The sequence below is a fragment of the Sorex araneus genome, chromosome 1 (genome assembly GCF_027595985.1).
Source record: "Sorex araneus isolate mSorAra2 chromosome 1, mSorAra2.pri, whole genome shotgun sequence".
NCBI classification, from domain to species: domain Eukaryota; kingdom Metazoa; phylum Chordata; class Mammalia; order Eulipotyphla; family Soricidae; genus Sorex; species Sorex araneus.
In genome coordinates, this window is record NC_073302.1 from 9,449,015 (window position 1) to 9,474,891 (window position 25,877).

A 25,877-nucleotide genomic window follows, 5' to 3' on the forward strand; every position below is an offset into this window, starting at 1 on the left:
TCAAGAAGTCCATATTCGGTTCACCCATTTTTTAAAGGCTCCCTTGATATCCCCATTCCTCAGGCTGTAAATGAAGGGGTTCATCATGGGGGTCACTACTGTGTACATGACTGTGAGTATGCGACCCGTGGTCACTGAATAGCTGGAAAGGGGCCGGAAGTAGACCCACGTGAGTGTGCCATAGAATATGGCCACCACAGTGAGGTGGGAGCCACAGGTAGAAAAGGCTCGCCACTTCCCTTTGGCTGACGAGCTCCGGAGGACCACTGAGATGATGCACGCATAAGAAACAATGATGAAGGCTAGGGCGCCATTGATGACAATGACACCTTCTGTGTGAATCATGAGAGTGTTGAGGTGCGTACTGGAGCAGGAGATCTTCATCAGAGGGTAGAGGTCACAGAAGAAGTGAGGGATCCTATTCTCTGCACAGAAGATCAACCGCCCCATGAGGAGAGTGTGAAGCAAGGCATGAAGATGGGAGAGAACGTGGCACACAGCCACCAGCTGTGCACACAGCACTCGGGTGAGGATCATTGGATAGTGGAAAGGGTGGCAGATGGCTATGTATCGGTCATAGGCCATCACAGCCAGAAGGAAGTTTTCCATGGCCGCAAAACAAATGAAGAAGTAAGTCTGGGCCAGGCAGCCCAGGTAGGAAATGGTCTTTGTCGGGGAGAAAATGTTCTGCAGCATCTTGGGGACTGTGGTGGAGGTGAAGCAGATGTCCACAAGGGCCAAGTTGCTGAGGAAGATGTACATGGGAGTGTGGAGGCGTGGAGTGGCCATAATCAACGTGATGATGGCAAAGTTGCCGGAAACATTGATTGCATACATGAAGAGAAAAAGAACAAAGAGTGGGGTCTGCTCTTCTGGGTGGGTGGACATGCCCATGAGCACGAAATGGGACACACTGGTCCAGTTAGTATTATCCATCGGTTGCTGAAAGAACAAAAAGTATTATTTTTATGCATCTGGACATCTAGCCAGCCATGTTGTTACTTGCATTTCTGTGCTCCAATGTAAACTCTGTGGTGTTGATAATAGAATAAAATACTTCTGAAATAATAAGGTATATCTTCTTATTATCAGAACAGAATCACTATCACCATACTAATATTTATTGAGCCTTGAACTTGGGAATTTGATGCATTATCTCATTTAATTCTTACAATAACCCCTAAGAGGATTGGTATTATTTGAATCGTTATAATTATTCCAGTTTTACAAATTGGAAAATGAAGATGTATAAAATTTTAATTTATAAAGGACAAAACCTGAAACTAAGATTAGTTGATCTAGCTCTAAAGGCTATGCTAAGGGATATAACATGATTCCCCAAACTAAAACCAAGACATCTTATTCATAGTAATAAGGTCTGCCGATGTGCCAAGAGATATGCCAGATAAAAGTAGTTTTGGACTCAGAACGATAGCACAGCGGTTGGGTGTTCGCCTTTCACGCGGCCGACCCGAGTTTGATTCCTCCATCCCTTTTGGAGAGCCCAGCAAACTACCGAGAGTATCGAGCCTGGCAAGCTACCCATGCATATTGGATATGCCAAAAACAGTAACAATAAGTCTCTCAATGAGAGACGTTACTGGTGCCCGCTCAAATGAATCGATGAGCAAGGGGATGACAGTGACATAGCTCAGCAATTTCTGCTTTGGTGAACGCCTACTCCTGGTACATGTCCATACAAATACATTGGCTTACGAAATCAGTTTCTGGAACCTTACCTAGCATGTTATCTTCTCTAAATTCATTTGTCTTCAGTATGTCATTTTATACATTAATCTTATAAGTATTTAAAGAGGATTTTTTTATATATCTAAAATCTTACTACTAGACATAAAGCATGGAGTCAGATGGAGGAAGAATTAGAAATATTAAAGAAAATAAATGAGTTTAGCGACCATATAAATCTAATTTGCAGCAGTAGGTTTTCCATTTCTTTGTTCTCATGCATAATTGAAGGAGAATAATTTAGTTGTCTGTATTTCATTGAAACAAAAAATTCTAAAAAATAAAATTGTAAAAATGAATATATAATAATTTTCATAAGATTCAGATATATTTCTAAGGTATAAATTACACTACTATATGAACATTTATTTATTTATTTATTTTAGTTACCATTTTTGAGGTGGGGGTTAGACCTGGTGGTGCTCAAGGCCTCCCCATGGCTCTGTACTCAGGGACCACTTCTGGCAGGCTCAAGGAACCAAATTGGTACCAGGAATCAACTCCCAGGTCAGCCATGTGAAGTGTCCAACCCGCTCTATGATATCTGTGGATCCACGGACATTAATTTAATTCTCATTTGTTTATCTAAGACAACAGGTACTACATCTATAACAATAAAAAATAAAGCTGTGGAATTGATTCTGAGTCTAACTCATTTGAGCCATAAACAATGTTTATGGATGCATAGCCATAATTTAAAAATTGAATTACAATTGAAAAATAAATTGCAATTGAAAAGATTTATCTATCATATTATCTTTAAACAAAACATTACTATTTAGCTATTTTTAATTTTGGCTTTTGGGGGCCACATCTGACCTAAGTCAGGCTTAAATCAGGGCTTATTCCTGACTCTGTGCTCTGGTATCACTTCTGGTGGTTCTTTGGGGCACATACGAGCTGCAGGGCATGAAGGGATTGACCACATGCAAGGCAAGTGCCTTACCCCCTGTATTATTTCTCAAGACCTATTATCTAGGTTTAATAATCATTTTCAAAATTTGTGATACTTTGGATTGAGCCACACGAAATTATTTTATCTGTAGCTTAATGTAGGTAAATAGTTGGTTAGTTCAGATGATGTAAACCAGTAATTATATGACTTTAATCAGTGATAATTATAATAAGATTTTTTTTAATACTTAAAACCTTGTTTTTATAAGAAATTAGACACGTACTCGATTTTTGTATTCTTTGTTTCTGAGAAGCATTATAGGTGATTGTAAAAGACTTTGTAGCATGACTCCTAATATATTTGGTGGTGGATACAGTGGGATAACTACACATAGTTTGGATATTTGAAATTATATTCCTTAGACATATATACTTTTATAAAACATTACCTCAATGACATAATTAAAAAGCGATAAATTAAATTATGTAGATGAGCTATCTATTATAATAGTAGGACTGTAGCACTGTCATCCCATTGTTCATGGACTTGCTCGAGTGGGCACCAGTAACGTCTCCATTGTGAGACTTGTTGTTACTGTTTCTGGCATATCAAATCTGCCACGGGTAACTTGTCACGCTCTGCCGTGCGGGTGGGATACTCTCGGTAGATTGCTGGGCTCTCTGAGAGGGACGGAAGAATCGAACCCAGGTTGGACGCATGCAAGGCAAACACCCTACCTACTGACAGATTAAAAATCAATCTGATTTTATTTTAATTAAGAAAATAAGCCCCTGAAGTCTAGGGGGGGGAGCATCTTTTATTTATAATAGCTTCTCTCATTCTACTTCTGCCCCAACCCAGATCACAGCTATGCAATGACATCAGTCATTCCTGCTCTGGAGGCGACAGGCAGGACCTATGCTCCCTCCCAACCCTGTAAAATTTAAATAGGAAGAAAAGAAAGGACATATATTCAGAGAGAAAAGAAATTTGTGGGGTTATCACACCTGGTGATGCTCAAGGGTTATTCCTGGCTTTTACACTCGTGAATTACTCCCAGCAGTGCTCATGGGACCATATAGGATGCCAAGGATTGAACCCCAGTCCACTAACCTATTGTTCCAGCACCAGTTGATGCAAAAGCAAGGTATTAAGAATCACCTTGTTCTTCTATTTTTTAATTAGATATGTTACTTTGGAAATGAAGGGAGTGATGGTAGTGCTGTTGTCACGGGTACTTGTCTCCAAATATATTAAATTATATGTTTTAAATATGCACAATTGTTCTTTAGTAAAATGGTTTTTAAAAATAAAATGGATGAATGAAACAAGTATCAAATTATTTTACTCTTTAGATGCCACTGGATGCATTTTAATTAATAACATAGCTTCATTTTAGATTTCAGTATTTACAAAGATACTATATATCCCTACAACTCTTGAAAACTCTAATAAATAATTTTGCATGCCAGTTTTTAAAAATATAAATAGGCTTCAATTAAAGGGCATGAGAGCAAAATAATGATTACAGATTTGACCTAATGTTTTGATTAGTGCTCAATCCCCTTCTACAGAATAAGGAAAATGAAGTTTCTTCCTCTTTTTGAAGTGTTTAGTGGTAGGAACCTCTATTTGCTAGAGTTTTCTTTTCTATGTAAGCTGAGGTGTGATCTTCTCTCTGGCCACTGGAAATAGTTTGGTCCTCTGAAATCTTACAGAACAAGTCTATTTTAAACAGGAAGCCCTTAAGAAATCTACACACCAAACAAGGAAGGAAACACTGTCGTGATCACAAGTCAGACACTAGGCAGGAAAACCTGGTCTTTCATTCTTTTCATTTGCATTTAACAGTCAAATGACTAGAGGGTCATTTCCTACCATTGTTGTCCTGGTAGTTTCTTTCTATCCCAACAGCCTTCTCCCCCTCACACCTGTGGCAAGCTTCTAACCATGGACCAATCCTTTTGGCCCTTGTTTCTACTGTTCATGGGTATTAGTTTCATACTGTGTTTTTATTTTTTATATGGCACAAATGAGTGTGATCATTCTATGTCTGTCTCTCTCTTTCTGACTCATCTCAATCAGCACAATACTCTCCATGTTCATCCAGTCATAAGCAAATTTCTTGACTTCATTTTTCCTAACAGTTGATAGTATCCCATTGTATAGATTCAATTTAAAAAAAAATTGAAAAATGAAAGTAAAACCAAAACCAAAACCAAACAAAAAGTGATTAGAGGAAGTCACTTGACCTCGAGGAGCCAAGATTTTCTGTAAAATATAGGCAACAGTAGTACATTGCTTATATAAAGTTTATTATAAGAAGATTTGGCGAGAGTACCTGGTCCTAGCCAAGTGTTTAGTAATGTAATTTACTATTAATGTTTTTGGCTTTGTTCTGTAGAATATACAGGGAGAGAATATTTATTCTGTCATTTGAGTTTCTCTGCTGTGACTTTCCCCCCACCTTGTCACTGTCCTTAAACGTAGTTCCCAGAACTAAGCAAGCAAGCAAACCAACAGACTATCTATACATCTGGCTTCCCACATAGGGTTATAAGAGTGGTTTGATCTAGTCATAAATCATCATCTTTGAATGACGCTCAGAGTTGGTGATCTATAGTTGAGTTTGTGACTTGTTTATTCCAATCATTATTTTGTCTATTTAATTGTTTGGGCCACATCCAGCAGTACTCAGGGTTTACTATTGGCTCTATGTTCAAGGATCACTCCTGGCAGTGCTCAGGGGATCATATGTGGTGCTGGGGAGTGAATCCGCATTAGAGAATGAGAGGCAAGCATCTTACCCGTCTTACCTGCTATACTATCTCTGTAGAGAAATATTCCAAGAATAGTCCAAGAATTCTTAAGCTTCACCATTAGGTTGTTGGGAGAAAACACGCAAAAATGTAAGAAAATTGATGTCTGGAGGTGGGGCAAATTTGATTCTTAGTAACACAAGCACCCCCAGAAATGGTGGGTGTGGTCCTAGCATCACAACATAGCACCACACCACCAAGCCCTAGCATTGAACAAGCAGGCAGAGACATGTCAAGTATGTGGGAAGTGATATCCAAGCTTTTAGCACTGCTGGAGTGACTGACAATAAAGAGGGCCCATGTGTGAGACATTTTCACTAACTTTATTTAAGGTAATCCTTGGAGCAATCTTTGGATGCTTTAAACTTGCAGTAGTGACTTATTATCCTTATTTCACAAAGGATTAAAGTAAGGGTTAGCTTAGGAAGGTGGAATAATTTGCTGAGCCTAATTCTGTGTAATCATTGTCTGCATGGATACTAAAGTATGGAGTACACAAGTCTGTATACAAATCTGGCTACATCATATTTATCGTTCATTGACTAACTTACTTTCCCACATTTTCTGTCTGCCTTCAAATCTCAAATTCTGGAGGTTAGCATTATAGCTCTCCAGTGAGTGAACATTAGGTTTTGCGCTTGAAAAAATTATGGAAATTGATACTACACTGTTCTGAATTGCTATTCTGAATTGATTCCCATATAGTGTGGTAGTGAATGAGAACCAGAAGTTATAATCACATTTTCTGAGCACTTACCAAAAATTGTTAGAACATCTTTATATAAATATATGTATTTCACTTGAACATCATAGCTATCCTGTGTAAGCAGTGTTATTGCCACCATTTGATAAATAAGAAAATTGAAGTCTAGAGAAGTTCTGTGACAAGCTGAACATCTCACACAATTTAAATATGTAAACTGGCATTTTATTTGAGCACCATCTGACCTCACTAGCCATGTTTTTAGCTACTGGGATACACCATCTTTTACATATTCCCAAACTATTCTAGTTCTATTTTCCCCTTTCTCCCCCTTTTTTCTACTATCCTATTTTCTGCATTTGGCTAGTGATAAAAATCCATCTTTTTAAAATTAAATCCTCATTACAGATCATAAGGCATAGATATTTCATTCTAATTTTCAGATTATGAAATTAAGGATCAGAGGAATGAACTAACTTCCCCAAGTTCACAGGGTATAGGGAGGATAATGGACTTGTTTATGATCAGAAGCAATGCTCTATCCCAACTCACCCTTAAAAAGACCTGTGTTTCATTCTCTTCTGGCACATAGCTCCCTTTCGTTAGCTTATTATTGTAACTGGACTCTCTAGTAGGGGAAGGTGGTCCTGCATTTATGATGTAGAAAACATGGGATGACTGTTTTCAGTCCCTAAATAAGTACAAAGAAAGGCCTGAACTCTACATGTGGCAAGCACAGATTGCTACCAGGAAAGGATCTATATTGTTACCATGGCAAAACTGTCCATAAATCTAAAGCAAAACCCAGAACTGTGAATCGGGTTGTTAGGTGAGCTTCTGGGAACCTTGGATCCCTCCTCAACTTTCTTGTAGCTGCCAGAGATTATCCAGTCTGACCTACAGTACAAAATACCAGCACAGCAACTCCTCATAGCAAGCTAAAATAATGTGGTGCAGGGTAAAGGGATGCAAAGTCAATAATGGTTAACTATGAGAGAAGGATCTTGTTTTATAAAAGGATGTGGATAAAGAACAGCAGTATATCATGAGAGAATAGGTGTCTTACCCAAATTTGGATTTGGCTGCCAGATTTGTCATGAAATGATTTTCTTTGAGATACCAGGAAAATCAATGCACTCTGTATAATTTCTTTGTACAGGAAATTGAAGACCAATACATGCATTCACTATAGAGATTTTGTAAAAATTAACTGATAAAATGAACACTAAATTCCTTTACAAAGTTCTATGAACAATGAGTTGTTTTAAATTGCTGTAGGTACTTGGGTTCCTTTCCTGGTGAGATCTCCCTAAACTTTGGATCCATCTACCTTACTGTAATAGAGGTATCACTTATTCCAAAATGACCTTTGATGCCACAAAAATAACAGCAGTCTACTTTTCTGAGACTTTCTGAGCACTAATTCCCTTAAGTGGAAAGAAAAGTCAGAGTCTATTTTAAGACAAGACAGACGATGGCATAGATAAGATTGCAGCAAATCTTCAGGCTACACTCTTAAAAATTATGGTACTCAGAGAAAAAATTAAATTTATACTGCTTGCTCTTGCCAAAGTCAGTACACAGTAATGGCATAAAATAATTTTTATTGTGAATTTTTGGTAATCAAACTCTGATCATCCCTAACACTTCTCAAATGGATGGAAACTCTCCAGAATGCCAGTAGATGTTTTCTCTTTGCCTTAGGAAAATTCCTCTGAAAGGAATCGCTCTTTACTATGCAAACTACTCACTCTTTTTGTGGTTTGGTTTTAATAATAAGAGGAGGGAGAGAGAATTTTGTTTCCTTTTGACCAAGTTTCTTTTCATGGTTTTCTTTTTTTAAAAAAAAAATTTTCCATTGCTGAGAATGAAGAGGTATGAGGTCGAGTGACCACACTTAGCGGCCTCTCAGTTTTGGGTTTCTGTAATTTAGTATTTTAGTAACTAAGTCCAGAGAGATATCTGCCAGAAGTTGCATCGTTGCCAACTTGTACTTCTCAGTTACATTATATTCCACATATGAGTGCAATCTTTTTATGTCTGTCTCTTTCTTTCTGACTCATTTCACTCAACATGATACTTTCCATGTTGATCCATTTATATGCAAATTTCATGACTTCATGTTTTCTGACAGCTACATGCTTCCTTTTCAGCAGGTCTGACTTTAGGGGAGAGACTCTCCAAACAATAATAGTGAGTTTTGTTGAAATATTGTATGCAATCAAAGTGAAAGTAAAGTGAAATTTATTAGTTACACAGGCGGGGGGGGGGGCGTGGGGTGTGGGGGGGTTAGGGGTGTGGGGGGGCAGGGTGGAGCTATACTGGGATTCTTGGTGGTGGAATATGAGCACTGGTGAAGGGATGGGTATTCGAGCATTGTATAACTGAGATTTAAACCTGAAAACTTTGTAACTTTCCACATGGTGACTCAATAAAAAATTAAAAAAAAATTTTCAATGAATCACCGTGAGATACAGTTACAGATTTACAAACCTTCGTGATTATGTTTCAGTCATACAACGATGGAAGACTCAGAGTATCTGAGGATGGCCTGGGGAAAAGGCACCAAGAGAGAGAAAAGAAAAAAGGACTCGGAATCAAGCACAAAGATCACAGTATAAACACTATTTTCTAGGGGGAAAAAAAATCTGGTCCTCTCCTTGGAAGTGACTGGGTGTGAGGCCCTGCGTGGAGATACTCACTTTGCTGCGATGGACGTTGGCTGGACTGGAAGGGGCTGGCACCACCCTCAGGCAGCGAGCATCACAGATCACAGTGGCTTGTTCTGACAGCAGCACCGGGCAACGGGCTCAGCAGGGACACAGGAAGTTTCCCCGTCCAGAAGAAAGAAAGGCATCAGGGAGGGGATGACAGGGGCGCTGCCACGTGTCAAGGGCAGAAAAGCATGTCTGGGAAAGGTGCTGCGAGGTTTTATCACGAGCTCCTGCACGATTCTATGGTCTCACTCACACAGAGTCCCGCGTGTGTCATTGTCCAAACTGTTGCCTTCTCGGGGGAGTGGAGCCCGGGAGGCCGTGCCTGCAGTACTCAGAGACTGAGTCGCTTTGGCAACCCAGCTGATCCCAGGGGCGTGGCCGGGACCTGGGAGACCAAGCTGGACATACGTATTGCTCCATCTCAGGAAGGTGGAGTAATTTGCTAAGCATAATTCTGTGTAGTCATGTTCCCAAAATCAACGCTGAGAGAACCCTGAAGAAAAAAGTCGATATGGTCAAGGTCTGGCTGAAGCGTCTATCTGACCCAAGTTGTTGAGGAAAATATCCCTCTGTTTTAAAATTAAGTATGTACTCCTTTAGGTGATACTTAATTTTTAAAGTTGAAATATAATTGGCATACCACCTTTTTTGGGGGAGGTCAGCTTCAGTTAATCAGCAGGACTCAATATTGGGGAACAATGGTCACTGTAAATTAGCATTCATTACCACTCATAATGTTTTTCTCGCAATGAGAACTTAAAAAGAGATTAATTTATTGAGGGTAATATTGATTTGCCATATAGTGTATGTTTACATATTTTGAGAGTATGGTATTACTATCATACTCACTGCTTAAGTATCAATGACCTTCTGTGATCACAGTCTGTAAGACTTTCTCCTTCCATTTAAGATCTACTCTCGGTAACTTTTGAAAACATTAGTATTAACTGGAGTTCCAGTGTGCGTTTTTTAATTTCATTTAAGGACTGATTTCATTTTTTTACATTTCTTTTGGACTGGAGCAGAGTGGGTAGGCATTTGCCTTGCACTCGGCCGACCTGGGTTCGATTCCTCTGCCCCTCTCGGAGAGCCTGGCAAGCTACCGAGAGTATCTCACCCATACCGCAGAGCCTGGCAAGCTCCTCGTAGCATATTCGATATGCCAAAAACAGTAACAACAAGTCTCACAATGGAGATGTTACTGGTGCCCGCTGGAGCAAATCGATGAACAACGGGATGACAATGCAATAAAGTTGCACTACTCAGCTATAAGAAAAGATGAGATTATACAATTTGCTGCGATGTGGGTGGAACCAGAAAATATTGTGCTGACTGGTTAGGGAGGCAGCATTATCTCTCCTATGTGTAGAATATAAGAAACATAGTAAGGGAAGATGAGATGGTCAATGGTAATAGATGCTGAGAATCAGCCCACAGAACTGAGTTTGACACGGCAGTGGAGTAGAATGGGGGTGAGAATGGGAGGGACCTTGAAACATTTGTGGAGGTACAATGACACTCTGGTGGTAAGGCAGTGGAACGTTGTGTGCCTGAAACTCTATTATTTACAGTACTGTTGCAAGCCATGCTGTCTAAATAAAAAATGGACGAGAAAATTATGTCAAGTGAAAAAAACCGCATTCTCACAAAAATGGGATCTCTGTTTTTGGTGAAGATCTCTTTATTTCTGACATCATTATTTTTAAACTCATTATGTGACTGAAACCCATTGATGAACAACTTTGTAAATGACATCTCACTGAGATCCAATAAAAATAAATGCATAAATAAATAAAATTTAAAAAATAAAGAATTCCAAAAATTTTTAGATGCACAAATTTTAATATTTCCCTAGCAAGCCATTTGTCTTTTATGACCAGAGACACTACACATAGATTTTACTATTATTTTCATTATTATTATTATTATTATTATTGTTATTATTATTTTGCTCTTTAGGGTCACACCCAGCAAATACTCAGAGGTTACTCCTGGCTCTGCACTCAGGAATTACTCCTGGCGATGCTCAGGGGATCATATGAGATGCCGGGGATTTTTCCCAGGTCAGCCTCATGCAAGGCAAACGCCCTCCCCACTGTACTATCACTCTGGCCCTTATACATAGATTTTGGTATAGGCATTATCATCTGTATAAATTTTAGAAATAGAACTGATACATAGAACTATGTACATTTTAAATTTCAATCAATACCAATTTTGAGATTTTCCTCTCAAAAGTTTGAAACTGTTTATACAGGGTCTTAGAGCATGTCTTTTTCACATAACCCAATACTGCATTTGCAAACTTTTTACTACTTTCCAATCTAATCGGGGTGTGTGTGGGGGAGAAACAATGCTTTATAACAGTTTCATCTTTTATTTACTGAACTCCTAGGGGAACTTCTTCATTGCTTCTGACCATTTTAGGCTTATATTCTTTGACTTTCCCAGTGGTCTTTTTGTCCCCTCCCCCTCTTTTTTGGGTTTGCATATTGCTTATATAGTTAATAATATTCTCTCGTGCCAGAGCCATAGCACAGCAGGTAGGGTTCTTGCCTTGCACACAACTGACCTGGGTTCAATCACTGGCACCATGTTGGGCCCCTGAGTCTGCCAGGAATAATCACTGAGAGCAAAGCCAGGACTAAGCCCCGAGTACCACCAAATATGGTTCAAAAACAGAACAAACAAAAAACCTCATCAATCTTTTTTTATGCTTTTTTTTCCCTGACACGCTACTCTGTTGTTAGTACACAGCCTTGATGGATAGTTTCTCTTTTATTTATGCACAGTTCATTGTAGAAATTCAAATCAGTTGTTGCCCTAGAAAGAAAAATAAGGCATTCCATACTAGCTCGTGTATCAGTCAGTCTTACATCTGAAACTCACATGGAAACATACCTTGTTCAGTGCAATTGTTGATAATAATATGCTACAAATATTATGTGTCTCTGTGTGTTGGGCCTCCCCCTTTACGTGCTCAAATGTTTTTATGTCATTTACTTGTCTGCGAGTAAATTATCTGAGTCACTTCCATGCTCATTGCAGCATTATTCTGGATATCCAAAAATGGGAATAAGTTAAGTCTGTTGACAGAGATCACTCTTGGTGCCAACAATCACAAACACAAAAATTTCCAGAGCATGTGACAGCACCTGGGATTGAACTTATGACCCACCCTGGAGAAGGAAATCTGACATTTGTGACAATATGAATGAAAGTTGAAGGTTTTTACAGCTGACAGAAATTATATAAAGACAAACACCGTCTGATTTTACTTTAGGAGGAATCTGAAAAGCACCTTTGATTTCCTTTTTATTGGGGGTGTCATCCCAAATAAAGCTCAGGGGTCACCAGAGTAACACCTGTTGGTATTTAGGGGGTTGCAGAAAGCTAGAGGTCAAACTCAGGGTCTGGTGCATACAAAGCAGGTGGTCCCTGATATGTGTCATCTCTGTCCCTGACATTTCTTGCATGATTCTTTTTATAACATTTTCCCCTGATTTGTTCTGGTGAGCTAACAGATATTTACCAATTTTATAGATATTGTCATCGAACCAGCTTTTTAAAAATATTTTTTAGCATCATCGTTTTTGTTTCTATTTTGTGGGGGTCCCGTCCTGTCCAGCAGGAAGGACCCTTCATGGGGCTGAGAAAGGGATGCAACCGAATGAACAGATGCAAAGCCAGAAAGCAGCAAGAAAGAGGAAAGCTTTATTCTACTGGCAGTTACAGCATTTATACTTTTCTGCTGGGACAGAATGGTATGGTCCACGTGGCCCGAACACCCTGTACAAACAGTAGTAAATTAAAGACTGTGACATGTCCACTTATCACATCATGCATGTGCATTGGCTCGTGAAAACAATGGCGGAACAGTAAGGTCAGTACCGTCAGTAGTGGCAACGTTGTTACAGGAAATTTAAGCAAGCCTCTGTTTTACTAGAAGTTAAGAGCCAGGCTTGTAAAATGGCTCCCTACACTGTTTCACTTATTTCTGCTCTAAATTTTATTATTTTCTTCTGTTTACTGACTTCTGTGTTGTTCGTTCCTTCTTTACTACTTCCTTCAGATGTAAGTTTAGATAGTTTATCTGAAGATTTATTGGTTGATATTGGCCTACCTGGTGATGAATATTTCTCATAATATTGTTTATGATGCATCCTAAAAGTTCTGATAGCTTCTCATTTATTTTTGTTCTTTTTACCTATATTACCTAAAATTCCTAGGCAACTTTAAAATTTATTTATTGACCCAAAAGTTATTCATCATTATGTTGTTTAGTCTACATAAGCTTGAGGTTTTCTTTTTTCTTTTTATCGTTTATTTCTCATTACATTGTGATGAAAAGTTTCATTGCTATGATTTTAATCTTCACATAATCATTGACACTGTATACTTATATATGATCTGTCCTTCAGAATGTATTATATGCACTTGAGAAGATTGTGTCTTAGTTTCAGAATGGAGAGTTCTACATATTTCTATGAAATTGTTCTCATCAATTCATTGAATGCCATATTTCCTTGTAAATTTTTTTGTGTGTGGATAATCTACTCTAATCTTAATTTCTTCTGTCAAATAATCTCACAAAAATATTTGGAATGTTAAGAAGGTGCTGCTTAGAGTATTGTGTCAAAAACAACTAACAAGGAAATAGCAACCAGAGTTTGAGAACCTCTACTTCAATCTGAAGGACATCACTGGGCATTCAACCTGGACCAGTGGAACAGCTAAGCCAGTGTATGGAGAATATAAAACTGGTAGAAGTTGGTGGATTATTATTTATGACCTTATGGCTAAGTTTATCACAGGAATTAAAGCTTTTCTTTTGCCATTGTAAAAGAAAAATTGGGAAAAATTTTGTTTGCATTTTACCATCATCATTTCACTTTTCAAAAATTTGACAAAAAAATCAGACAGAGTCAGGAATTAACTCTATTTCAGAATAAGATAGCACTGTAGCACTATCATCTCATTGTTCATCGATTTGTTCGAGCGGGCACCAGTAGCATCTCCATTGAGAGACTCATTACTGTTTTTGGCATATTGAATACGCCATGGGTAGCTTGCCAGGCTTTGCCATGTGGGCGGGATACTCTTGGTAGCTTGCTGGGCTCTCTGAGAGGGATGGAGTCATCGAACTCGGTTGGCCGCATGCAAGGCAAACGCCCTACTTGCTGTACTATCGCTCCAGTCCATAAAGGGAAAATCGTTAAAATATATAAAATCCTTAAATATGGTAACTCAGTAGAAAGGGGTGATTTATGACAAAAAAGTTATTTAAAAAGGATTTAAAGATGGAAACCATAGACAAATGTGATGGAAACAGACAAAAGGCCTACTTTATTTATTTATTTTTTAAAATTTATTTATTTTTTAATTAGTGAGTCACAGTGAGGGAACAGTTACAGATTCACATATTTTCGTCCTTGCTTTTCCCTCATGCAATGTTCGAGAGCCCATCCCTCCACCAGTGTCCATTCTCCACCGCCAATGAACCCAGTATCCCTCCCACCCCCCTATCCCATCCCCCCCACCCCACTCCAGCTCTGTGGCAGGGCATTCTAGTTTGTTCTCTCTCTCTCCTTTTGGGTGTTGTGGTTTGCAATAGGGGTATTGAGTGGCCATCATGTTCAGTCTCTAGTCTACTTTCAGCACACATCTCCCTCCTCGTGCGGGATTTCCAATCACATTTTACTTGGTGTTCCCTTCTCTATCTGGGATGACTTTCCCCCAGCATGTGAGGCCAGCCTCCAAGCTATGGAGCCAACCTCCTAGTATTATATACTACTATTCTTGGGTATTAGTCTACTACTCTGTTATTTTATATTCCATAGATGAGTGCAATCTTTCTATGTCTGTCCCTCTCTTTCTGGCTCATTTCACTTAGCATGACACTTTCCATGTTGATCCACTTATATGCAAAGTTCATGACTTCATCTTTTCTAACAGCTTCGTAGTAGTCCATTGTATAGATGTACCAAAGTTTCTTTAACCAGTCATCTGTTCTCAGGCACTCGGATTTTTTCCAGATTCTGGCTATTGTAAACAGTGCTGCGATGAACATATAAGTGCTTGTCATTTCGACTGTACTTTTTGTTTCTCTGGGATATATTCCCAGAAGTGGTATTGCTGGATCAAATGGATGCTCAATTTCTAATTTTTTGAGAAGTGTCCATATTGTTTTCCAAAGGGGCTGGACCATTCGGCATTCCCACCAGCAGTGTAGAGGGGTCCCTTTCTCCCCACATCCTCTCCAACAGCGGTTGCTTTTGTTCTTTCGGATGTGTGCCATTCTCTGTGGTGTGAGGTGGTATCTCGTGGTTGTTTTGATCTGCATCTCCCTGATGATTATTGATGCAGAGCATTTTTTCACGTACCCTCAAAAGGTCTACTTTAGCAATGAGACTTTTTTAGGAAGAGGGGCACACCTGTGCTGCTGACGGTGTATTCCTGGCTCTGTGCTTAGGGACATTCTTGGTGAGGTTCAGGGGCCAATATGCGATGCTGAGATCCAGGCATATAATAGAGTTTCAGGCATGTAATGTTCCAACACCAATCTAATCACCAGTGTCAACTTCCTTTCACCAAAGTTCTCAGTTTCCCTTCCATCCACCAGTCTTCCTCCTTAACAAGCACATTTTAAAGTTTGGTTACTTTATTTTGGGTCTCATGTTTAGAGTGCTGTTGGCTCTGTGATCTAGATACATAACTTACCTCTACCCCACTAATGTCCTTGATGTTCCTGACCTCTGCCTCTGTTACCTCCCCTCCACCTGTTCTTCCTTCCCATCTTGATTTTTCTTCCTTGCCCTTCTCATTTTTATAAGCCTAGGTATCCCTTGCCTAGATAATTTAATTTCACTGCACTTTTATTTGACATACCATAGATAAGTCAGATTATCCAGTATTTGTTCTTCTGACTTACTTCACTTAACATGATCACCTCCAGTTCTGCCTATGATGCAGCAAATTGCGTGATTTCACCCTTACTTCCAGTTGCATAATATTCCATTGTGTATATATATATGTCCCACCTTCATGATCTACTCATCTGTCATTGAGCACCTAAGTTGATTCCATGTCCTGGCTATTATACTAAGTGCTACAATGAATAATGGTGTGTGTGGATCCTTTAGAATGAATGTTTTTGTGTCTTGGAGGTAAATACTAAGAAGCAGATTTTCTGGATCATATGGTAACTCTATTTTTAATTTTCTGAGAAATATCATACTATTTTCCATAGTAGTTGAACCAAACATTCCTATCAGAAGTGGATAAGATCCTTTTACATCACCCCCTCACACAACACAGACTGTTTCCAGTTAGGGGTTTTATGGTGGTGGTTTTAGAGCTACCTGAAGGTGCTCAGAGCTTACTCCTGGGTCTGAGCTCAGGGATCATTCCTGGTCATGTTCAAATATACACGATTCTCACTTGTATGAAATGATATCTTATTGCTGTCTTGATTTGGATTTACGTTACAAGTGAAGAAGAGCACTTTTTATATGCCTTTGGACTTTTGTCCTAAGTGGCATCTGTATTCTAATCCTGCGTTTTTAAAGTTATTTTTGCTTTATTTAAACACCATGTTTTACAGAGTTGTTCATAATACAGTCATTATGAGCTTTTGATGTTCCAAAACAAATCCCACCATCTGAATAATCTTCCCTTCACCATTGACCCCATTTTCCCAACTGTTCCCCAAGCCTTCACCCTCAGCAGCACACATAATTTGTTTTCTAGTACTTGTTGCAACCAAATGACTAAAGGAATTATCAACAATACTTGAGTAAAATAAAAGAAATTTTGTGAAAATTGTTATATCTCACCACAGGGGTGTTAAATATTTGAGGATTTACTAAACTGTGTGTTGCTAGTTGAACCTATGTTACTGTTTTTGTCTGTTGAGTGTAGTTGGCTTCTATGTTACTTTCCCATCTAATTTGTGTGCTTGTACTGGAATTTCAGTTATGTGGAACTTGGAGATGTCCAAGAGAAACTTCAGGAGCTGTAGAACTGGGATAAATTTGCTGAGATTCTTCATGAAACCATGGAGTTAGGCTATAGGCCATTGGGTGGTGACAGTAGCGTTGTGTATGGCTGCCAGGGGTTGGGCATATGGGGACTCTGTCCACTCCACTCCTGAGATGCAACAGAGTTTTCTCAGGGCACTGGGACGAGGACTGGCGTGTTCATGCTTGGCTTGCATCTCCTCGAAGATTTAGGTCACAAATCTGAAGATCAGGCTAGTGGGTGAGTCAGCACGATGGTGGCATGGTGTGACTTCACTTTTTTGATAAGAGTTTTGGGTTTTGTTGTGAATCTTTGTGAGTAATTTACATACCTGGGGTATTAATCCTGTATCTAATATGCTGAGTGTGAATATTTTCTCCCATTTAATTGTATCACCTTTATTAAAGTTACTTTTTAGCCACATGGAAAACTGATTTACAGTGCTTTTCTTTCAACACGTTACTTATATAATCCCACTAACTTCTGGCTTCCATAGTTTGGTTTTGTTGTTGTTGTTGTTGTTTTGTTTTTTGGGTCATACCCGGCGAGGCACAGGGGTCACTCCTGGCTCATGCACTCAGGAATCACCCCTGGCGGTGCTCAGGGGACCATATGGGATGCTGGGATTTGAACCCGGGTCGGCCACGTGCAAGGCAAATGCCCTCCCCGCTGTGCTATCACTCCAGCCTCTTCCATAGTTTCTGATGAGAAATTCACTGCCACTTTTTCAAGGAACCATTGCACTTAGCGATTCTTTTCTTTTTTGCTATTTTCAAGATTCTGTCATTTTATTTAAACAGTTTAATGTGTCTAGTGTGATCTATTTGTTATCCATTTGGAGATTATTGACTTTCTTGGATATATAGATTTGTGACTTAACAGTTGTGATATTTTGAGCAGTATTTCTTCAAATAGTATTTTAATCTCTATCTTTAGAGCAGAACTTTTTATAAGTTTGGTGTTCTATGATTTCTCACACTCTGCTTATTTAGTTCACTCCTTTTTCTGTTCCTCATAATATATAGTTTCATTATTTATATTTAAATTTATATTTTATATTTATATTACAGATCCTTTCTTTCTGCCAGTCTGTATTAATCTACTGTTGAACTACCTAGTAAATTTATCATTTAATGTATTGTATATTTCAGTTTGAGTTCTATTTTGTTCTTTTTTATAGCTTCTATATATTTTTAGATCTTCTCTATTGCTCCCCTGCATTGCCTCAGTCCTTTGTGTATATTTATTCTTGGTTCACTTAAAGTCTTAACTAGTAACTAGTTACAACCCAGTAACTTGCCTGTATTTAACTTTAGACAGCTTCTCTTAACTCCTTTCATTTTTTGTGAATGGACAATATATTTCTTTCATGCTTTATTATTTAAAAATTAATTTAATTAGTTAATTTCTTTATTTTATTGAATCAACATGAGATAGAGCATTACAAAGATGTTCATGATTGGGTTTCAGTCATACAGTGTTCCAACATCTATACCTCCACCAGTGTAATTTCCCATAACCATACTCCATACTTCACAGTTTTCCTCCCATCTCTCCTAACTGCCCCTGACTCCAGCCTGCCTCTGTCTCTATGGCAGACACTTCTCCTCTCTCTCTCTCTCTCTCTCTCTCTCTCTCTCTCTCTCTTCTCTCTCTTCTCTCTCTCTCTTCTCTCTCTCTCTCTCTCTCTCTCTCTCTCTCTCTCTCTCTCTCCTTTCCCTCATTTGAAGCATTGTGGTTTGTAATACAGGTGCTGAAAGGTTGTTATATATATATATCCCTTTACCTACTTTCAACCTCAGTTGTTGTCCAGAGTGGTCATTTCCAACTACTGTCTCATACTGGACCATCTTCTCTCTTAACTACCCTCCACCCTACAGACACTTTAAAAAAAAATATCCTACAAATGAATGCAGTCATTCTATATCTGTCCCTCTCTTTCTGACTCATTTCACTGAGCATGATACTCTCTATGTCCATCCATTTATAGGAAAATTTCATAACTTCATTTTTCCTAACAAGTTTTATTTTTTGCTTGAAAGCTGGCTATTTTAAATATTATAATGTGGTGTGGTAACTAGATGAAATCTTTTTCTCTCTAGTATTTAGCCTTGTAATTTTCTCTGAATTATAATTAATTAGTAGTTTCATGGAATTGTTCTTGTTAAGGCAGTATTCTTTGTTAATCTCTGAAATTGAAACTTCTTGTTTTGACTCTTTTGAGTTTTGTTTGGAACCACATTAGGGGTGCTCAAGGCTTATCCCTGGTTTTGCACTCAGGGGTCACTCCTGGTGGGCTTGGGGCTGGGGATTGAATCTGGGTCAGCCGTGTGCAAGGCAAGCACCCTATCTACTGTACTATCACTCTAGCCTCTGAAATATATACTTATTCATTTCTTTATAATAGTAGATAGCTACTTATCTTGTCACACTGTCGTCCCATTGTTCATCGATTTGCTTGAGCGGGCACCAGTAATGTCTTCATTGTGATATTAGGGGTGGCAGTTCTCTGCCCGGGGGAGGCTCGGAGAGACAAAAGAACAAAACCAAGACAACTCTTTCTGCAAATGCATGGGGTTTATTTAAGCCAATATAGCTATATTGGGACCTTCAATTGTGCCTCAATAGCGTGGCATAACCGAAGGCCCCGAATTCAAAAAGCTAGCTGTTTTTATACCCTTTTGGGGGAGAAATGAAAATCTAACATGTCAAAGGGAATCACATAGGTCACTTAATTTGCATATCTAAACATTTGTTGACAAATGAAAATCTCACATATCAAAGGGGAATCACATCTATATATCAAAGGGGATCACACATAGGTCACTTGATTTGCATATCTAAACATTTGTTGACTGTTAACTATTTCCCTGCAAATGTTTGCCTATAGTTCCTAGGGCAGTTTGTTGGCCCATTTGGTGACAGAGTCCTGCCCAGCGGCAGGTCCTGAAGACATCTTTCAAAGCAGTCAAGTAGTTACAAAGGGCAACTTCAGCGGTTAACCCTTAACCTGCTCTTCAGTTATTGACTCTTAACTTGCCCTCCTCTTCAGTGAGACTTGTTGTTACTGTTTTTGGCATATCGAATATGCCATGGTAGCTTGACAGGCTCTGTCGTGTGGGCGGGATACTCTTGGTAGCTTGCCGGACTCCTGAAGGGATAAAGGAATTGAAGCCAGGTCAGCCGTGTGCAAGGCAAATGCCCTACCCGCTGTGCTATCGCTCCAGTCCAGCTGCTTAACTTAGTTCTGAAATTTCCTTAGATGCCTTCTTCAGTCAAAGTAAACTTACCATGGAGTATTAGATATTATAAGGAAAATATGCAGAGAGGAAGGACTTATGTAGGACAACATAGCCTCAGGTAGTTTAGGTTTATTGGGTTACTCCCGTGACAGTGCTCCCATTCCTCTGTGTTTATTTGTAGCTTCTTTCTTAGTGTTCTGTTGACTTGTAAATATTGTTTTTCTCTTCTCCTTGAGTCCTTTGCATAGTTTATCCAGAGCCATGTCCTTTTGTATGGACACAGGAAGACTTAGCAAATGCTATGCTTTTGTAACCTTGGAGTCATTTGACTCTACACAATATTTTCCTCCTGGGCATCTGTTCTCTCGACTTAAGCCTCAGCTGTCCTAACTTCCTACCACCTCCAGAAGCAGGGTCCCGATGAGGGACCCAGGGTAAGCGGTGAGCTGTGTGCTACCCTGGCATCAAGATGGGCCTGGCCAAAGTGCCTAATGCTTAACTATAAGTTAAGCGCTTGATCATGGACAAATGTTGTCATGATCCAAACAGTGATACCTAGATTTGGACCCTGCTAGGGTGAGGAATGATTAGTCTGGCCTGAGTGCTGTAGTCTGAGTCTGTGGCAAGATGTTGCCAGGGACTTGCCTTGCAAGCCTCAATGCATCTCTTGCTATGTCCATACAAAAATAACTAGTATTAAGATGTTACTAAGTGTTTGGACTAAGGAAAGGAGAAAAACCTTAAGAGGTATTTTACCTGCTGGCAGTCAGGAAGGGCTTTGGAATGCCTGGCCTTCAGGAAGGGCTTTCTTATGTTGATTTTGCTGCCTGGCTGTGTGTAGCCTAGAGGGCAATGTGAAGAGAGACAAGTAGGGGGAGAGGAGAATCCAGAGCTGCAGTAGATCCAGAGAGAGGACAGAGCTGGGAGTGCAGGAGATGAGAAAGATGGAAGATGGAATAAACAGTAACTAATCAGCAACCAGCTTGGTCCTCGTCCTTGGCCAACAGCCGTCCCAATCCAGCCCATACACAGTGGTTCCAGAGCACCAAACGCGGGTGGTGAGACAGAGCTGCCCGGAGGGAGAGCCCGCAAGTGCACATGCTCCTCAGCGTGCTTTATTATTATTTTTATTTTAATATATATATATATATATATATATATTGCTTTTTGGGTCACACCCGGCAATGCACAGAGGTTACCCCTGGCTCTGCACTCAGGAATCACCCCTGGTGTGCTCAGGGGACCATATGGGAATCGAACCCGGGTCGGCCGTGTGCAAGGCAAACGCCCTACCCACTTTGCTATTGCTCAGCGTGCTTTAGTTTTTTACATTAAAGTTCTTTTAGTTGTAGAATATTAAGAAGGGTCAGGTGATCCCTCAATGGTAAAGCCGCACATACAGTGCAATATAATCATTTTTTCTGTTTTTAATATTCTAGTTACCAACTTTTTATGTCAAGGTTTTGTCTTTAAACCATTGGGAAGAACAAAAATATTTTAAATACATTTTATAGTAGCACCTTAGTCCTGGGTATTTTGAAAGAAGAGTTGAAGAGCAAATGACTTAGACTGGTTGCTCATCATCGATTTTTTTCAATTTTACTCTTCAGGAGAATTTATAAATAGAATTTCAAATATCTGTCATCTATTTATTTTTTTCTGGCAATAAAGACTGAGATTATGAATTCAGAGCTGGGAAGAGATGAGAGCAGATTTGAATTCACCCTTTCTCCCAATTTCTTCTCTCAGGAAAACAGACTTCCTGTGACTTCTTTATGTCAAGACTCCACACAGCCTTCTATTTCCACATTGTATGAAAGCTCATAATTCTCTTATCTGCATATATTTCTTGCTTTTTATAGAAATTATCATAAATTTTTAATTAATTCAGTTTCTCTATGATTTTTTTTTGGCAAATGAAAATCCTCCATCTAAGTTAACAAGTAAATAGAAATAAAATTAACAACAATCAAAAACACCTATCAAGATCTTGAACCTCCAAAACTTATAGAACACACCGAAAGTAGCTAGGGCCAAGTTTAGCATTACTGTTTGCTGTAACCTACCTCCTATTCTGATTCCCATTAACATGCTTTTCAGATTTCCCAGGAGAAGTCCAGAGAAACCACTATGCTCAAAAACAAATGAATTTCTCTCCCTGGGGACAGATTTTATCAAGTGCAAAACTATAAATACTCTCCACTTCCTCTTCTCATGCTCTTCAGTAAGTGATGGTCTAGGGAGCGAAAATGTGAAATTTCAGTAATTACTTCACGGTTTCCTCTGAGGATCAGCTGGGAAAATTTTACCCCAGGGGCCCAGAACCTAGAAATACTTCTGTGACAGTGTGCACGAAGAACATCTGAAATCTGAGTTTCTGCTCTTGAGCTTCACTAATGTGATCAGAACCCCCGGACCTACTCCCTCTCTCATGTTCTGTATATAAGAGTTCTTTGTGTCATCTAAGGGGGCGTGGGGCAGAGACCTGCAAGTTTAAGGTGGGTTTCTTTGGTGACCAGTGCTGTGTGGTGGATGCTGCAAGAAATGAGCAGGTTTTATTTTCCTTCTGAGACCCACAAAGTCCCTGCCAGTACTCCTGCCTTATGTTTTTCAGATAAGTATCGGCGACGATTCAGAGTCAACTGTTTCTGTCTGCACCAGAGCAGAGATGGACTCGGCAGTGGCTGTGATTCGTGGTAATTAGGGTCTCAATCTGTATTTAACATCTCATTTCGGATGTGCAAATGACTAAATTAATCTGAATTTGGGGGCTTCATTTGTAAAATGTCTCTAGTAAATTGTATGAGGATTCACTTAGATGCTACCTTGTGCATTGCTTAGGGTTCGAGGTAGCCGTTCACTGCCCGTCCATTTGATAAACTGAGGGCTAGGAAGTCAGAAACTACGGATCGCGGGGAATCTCTTGCACAGATAGAGATAATTTGCATCTCTGCTGTCCAACCAGAACCAATCACCTCGTATCTGTGTTTTAATTTCTTTGACCTGTTTGCCTTCCCTTGAATAGAAGATAGGTACAGTCCCTGGAGCGAAGGGCCTAACACTTGGGTTACGGAAACATGAATTTGGTGAGAGATCTATTTCACAGTGAAGCAGTCAAGGCACCTTTTCTGCAGTTTTTCACACGTCTTTCTTCTTTCAGAAAACACAATGGGAAGGACTGAAGCAAACCGAAGTGTCACTGAATTCCTCCTGTTGGGTTTCTCCGAAAGTGCCGAGCAGCAGCTTCTCCTGTTCAGCGTCTTCCTCGGCATGTACCTGGTCACTGTCACGGGGAACCTGCTCATTATTCTGGCCATTGACGCTGACCCTCACCTGCACACTCCCATGTACTTCTTCCTGGCCAATCTCTCTTTCGCGGATGCTTGCTTTTCTTCCACTACAATCCCCAAGATGCTGGTGAACATTCAGACACAGAGTCAGACCATCTCATACCAAGGGTGCTTGGCCCAGATGCACTTTTTCATGACATTTGGGGCACTGGATGACTTCCTCTTGGGAGTGATGGCCTATGACCGCTATGTGGCCATCTGCCGGCCTCTTCACTATTCCACGCTCATGAGTCCTGGTATGTGTCTGGTCCTCCTTGCAGTCTGCTGGGTGCTCACGACCCTCGCTGCCCTCTTACACACCCTGCTGATGGCGAGACTCTCCTTCTGTGCAGGCAACGCGATCCATCACTTCTTCTGTGATGTCGTCCCCCTGCTTCAGCTCTCCTGCTCGGACACAGGTACTAACCAGGTAGCCCTGTTCATTGTGGGCTCCATGATACTCACTGGCCCGCTCTCATTGATCCTTTTGTCATACGCGCGGATCATCTCCACTATCCTCAGAGTCCCATCTGCCTCTGGCAGGCAAAAGGCTTTCTCCACCTGTGGCTCCCACCTCACCGTGGTCTTCCTGTTTTATGGGGCGGCAATCGGTGTCTACCTATGCCCCCCTTCATCACACTCAGGGGGGAAGGACAGGGTGGCAGCAATATTTTACACAGTGGTGACTCCTATGCTGAACCCCTTCATTTACAGCCTCAGGAACAATGATATGAAGTCTGCACTGAGAAGGCTTTTTGGAGCTCCTGCAATTTCTTCTCAGAGAATCTAATTCTTTATCCATATTTTAGGTTACTCGATAAAGAATTCATGTGCTCATGAAGAAAAATGTCACTTTTGCTTAGGTTTTGGAGAATAATGGATTATAATAATTCTCTCAAATCAACAAATTCTGCTGTGTATGTGGTCAGTATATTTCTTAAAGGATTTATTAACTGTCTTATTAAAACATTAAATATTTCCCTGGAGTTGTGTCAGGGGATCTAAACTATACAGGTACAAGGCAATTATAACATTTCCTTGGTGTAATTTTAATGAAAGGTGAACATCTTTAATACGCAGTTCAACTGAATTTTATTAATCTCCCATTTTCCAGACATTGTGTTAAACCGAAGATATATTAATTCCATGTCTTATGGAACTTCCCTTTCCATGCCTAATGTAGTTGCAATAACTATATTTACAACTAACTATAATATAAGCTCAACTATAATAATTTTATTCTATGTTACTGACTTTTTATTGTATATTATGCCAAACTGAGCCTAAAATATACCTATCTTGGGTTCTATCCTATGAACATCACATTTTGTTGATGAGGAAATTATAATGAGTGCAAGGCAAGGGAAGACCAAAATATTTTATTGTCTGATACTGGAGTATAACTTCTTGCATGCTTTAATATCATGCTTTCAGTGCTAATATTTGTTCCAAGAGACATTCATATTAAGGAACTTACTGTGCACTGATGCTCATATGGCAGGCAGGGTATTATATGCTGCTGATAAACTAAAAGATGAGCAAGATATTTATTTTCGTGCATGGAACAGACATCCACATGCCCAATTTAACATTAACTATGAGAATGGTGATCATTGTCATAAGTGTTTGATCACAAAAGGAAGAAAATGATTTTGTCTAAATCCGATCAGATACAGTTTTATCCATGAGGCAGAAATTAATGGAGCACTAAAGAGTAAGTTCATTTAAACTTGTGAAGAAAGAGAAGAGTGAATATTTCACAAGACACAGGATATTTACAGTACAGTTTGTGTAGGTTCTTTGAGTCATTGTAGCTCAATTGTGCAAACGTTTATAGTGGCTCTCTCTGAATGTGGATCTTCCTTTTTCTTTCTCACTTCAGTTTCTATGAAGCCTTTTGCTCAATTCTGTTCTTTGTGGCTAAATTTTCCTCTCTTTTGTCATGAATTTTTAAAAATTTTGACTGTTTATTAGTAGCTCCTAGAGCTCCAGATCTCTCTACACAGAAGACAAGTATATTTCATTTAAATAGAACAAAATATGTAGTTCTAATGTAACCAGATTTTAGAGCTGTGTTGTAAGAATTCCCTTCTTACAACAAAAGTAGCTCTGTAGCACTGTTGTTCATCTATTTGCTCGAGCAGGCACCAGTAACGTCTCCATTGTGAGTATTGTTGTTACTGTTTTTGGCATATTGAATATGCCACAGGTAGCTTGCCAGGCTCTGCCGTGTGGGCAAGATACTCTCGGTAGCTTGCCGGGCTCTCGAGAGGGAGAGAGGAATCAAACCCGGGTCGGCTCCATGCAAGGCAAGTGCCCTACCTGCTATGCTATAGTTCCAGTATATATTTAAAAACCATAAAAATTGAGTGGGCATTCATTTTCTGTTTCATTACCCCATTAGGGT

At 39.6% G+C, this 25,877-nt stretch overlaps 2 protein-coding genes across 2 annotated transcripts; one reads left to right on the plus strand and one right to left on the minus strand.

The window, feature by feature from the left end:
* LOC101557626 (olfactory receptor 1Q1) lies at window positions 1-936 on the minus strand. Its single transcript, XM_004613513.2, has one exon. It carries the CDS (start codon window positions 934-936, stop codon window positions 1-3), a length of 936 nt encoding a protein of 311 aa, XP_004613570.2.
* Window positions 937-23,309: 22,373 nt separating this feature from the next.
* On the plus strand, window positions 23,310-24,260 carry LOC101557893 (olfactory receptor 1N2-like). The gene has a single exon (XM_004613514.2). The coding sequence runs from the start codon at window positions 23,310-23,312 to the stop codon at window positions 24,258-24,260; it is 951 nt and encodes a 316-aa protein (XP_004613571.2).
* The last annotated feature ends 1,617 nt before the right edge of the window (window positions 24,261-25,877 follow it).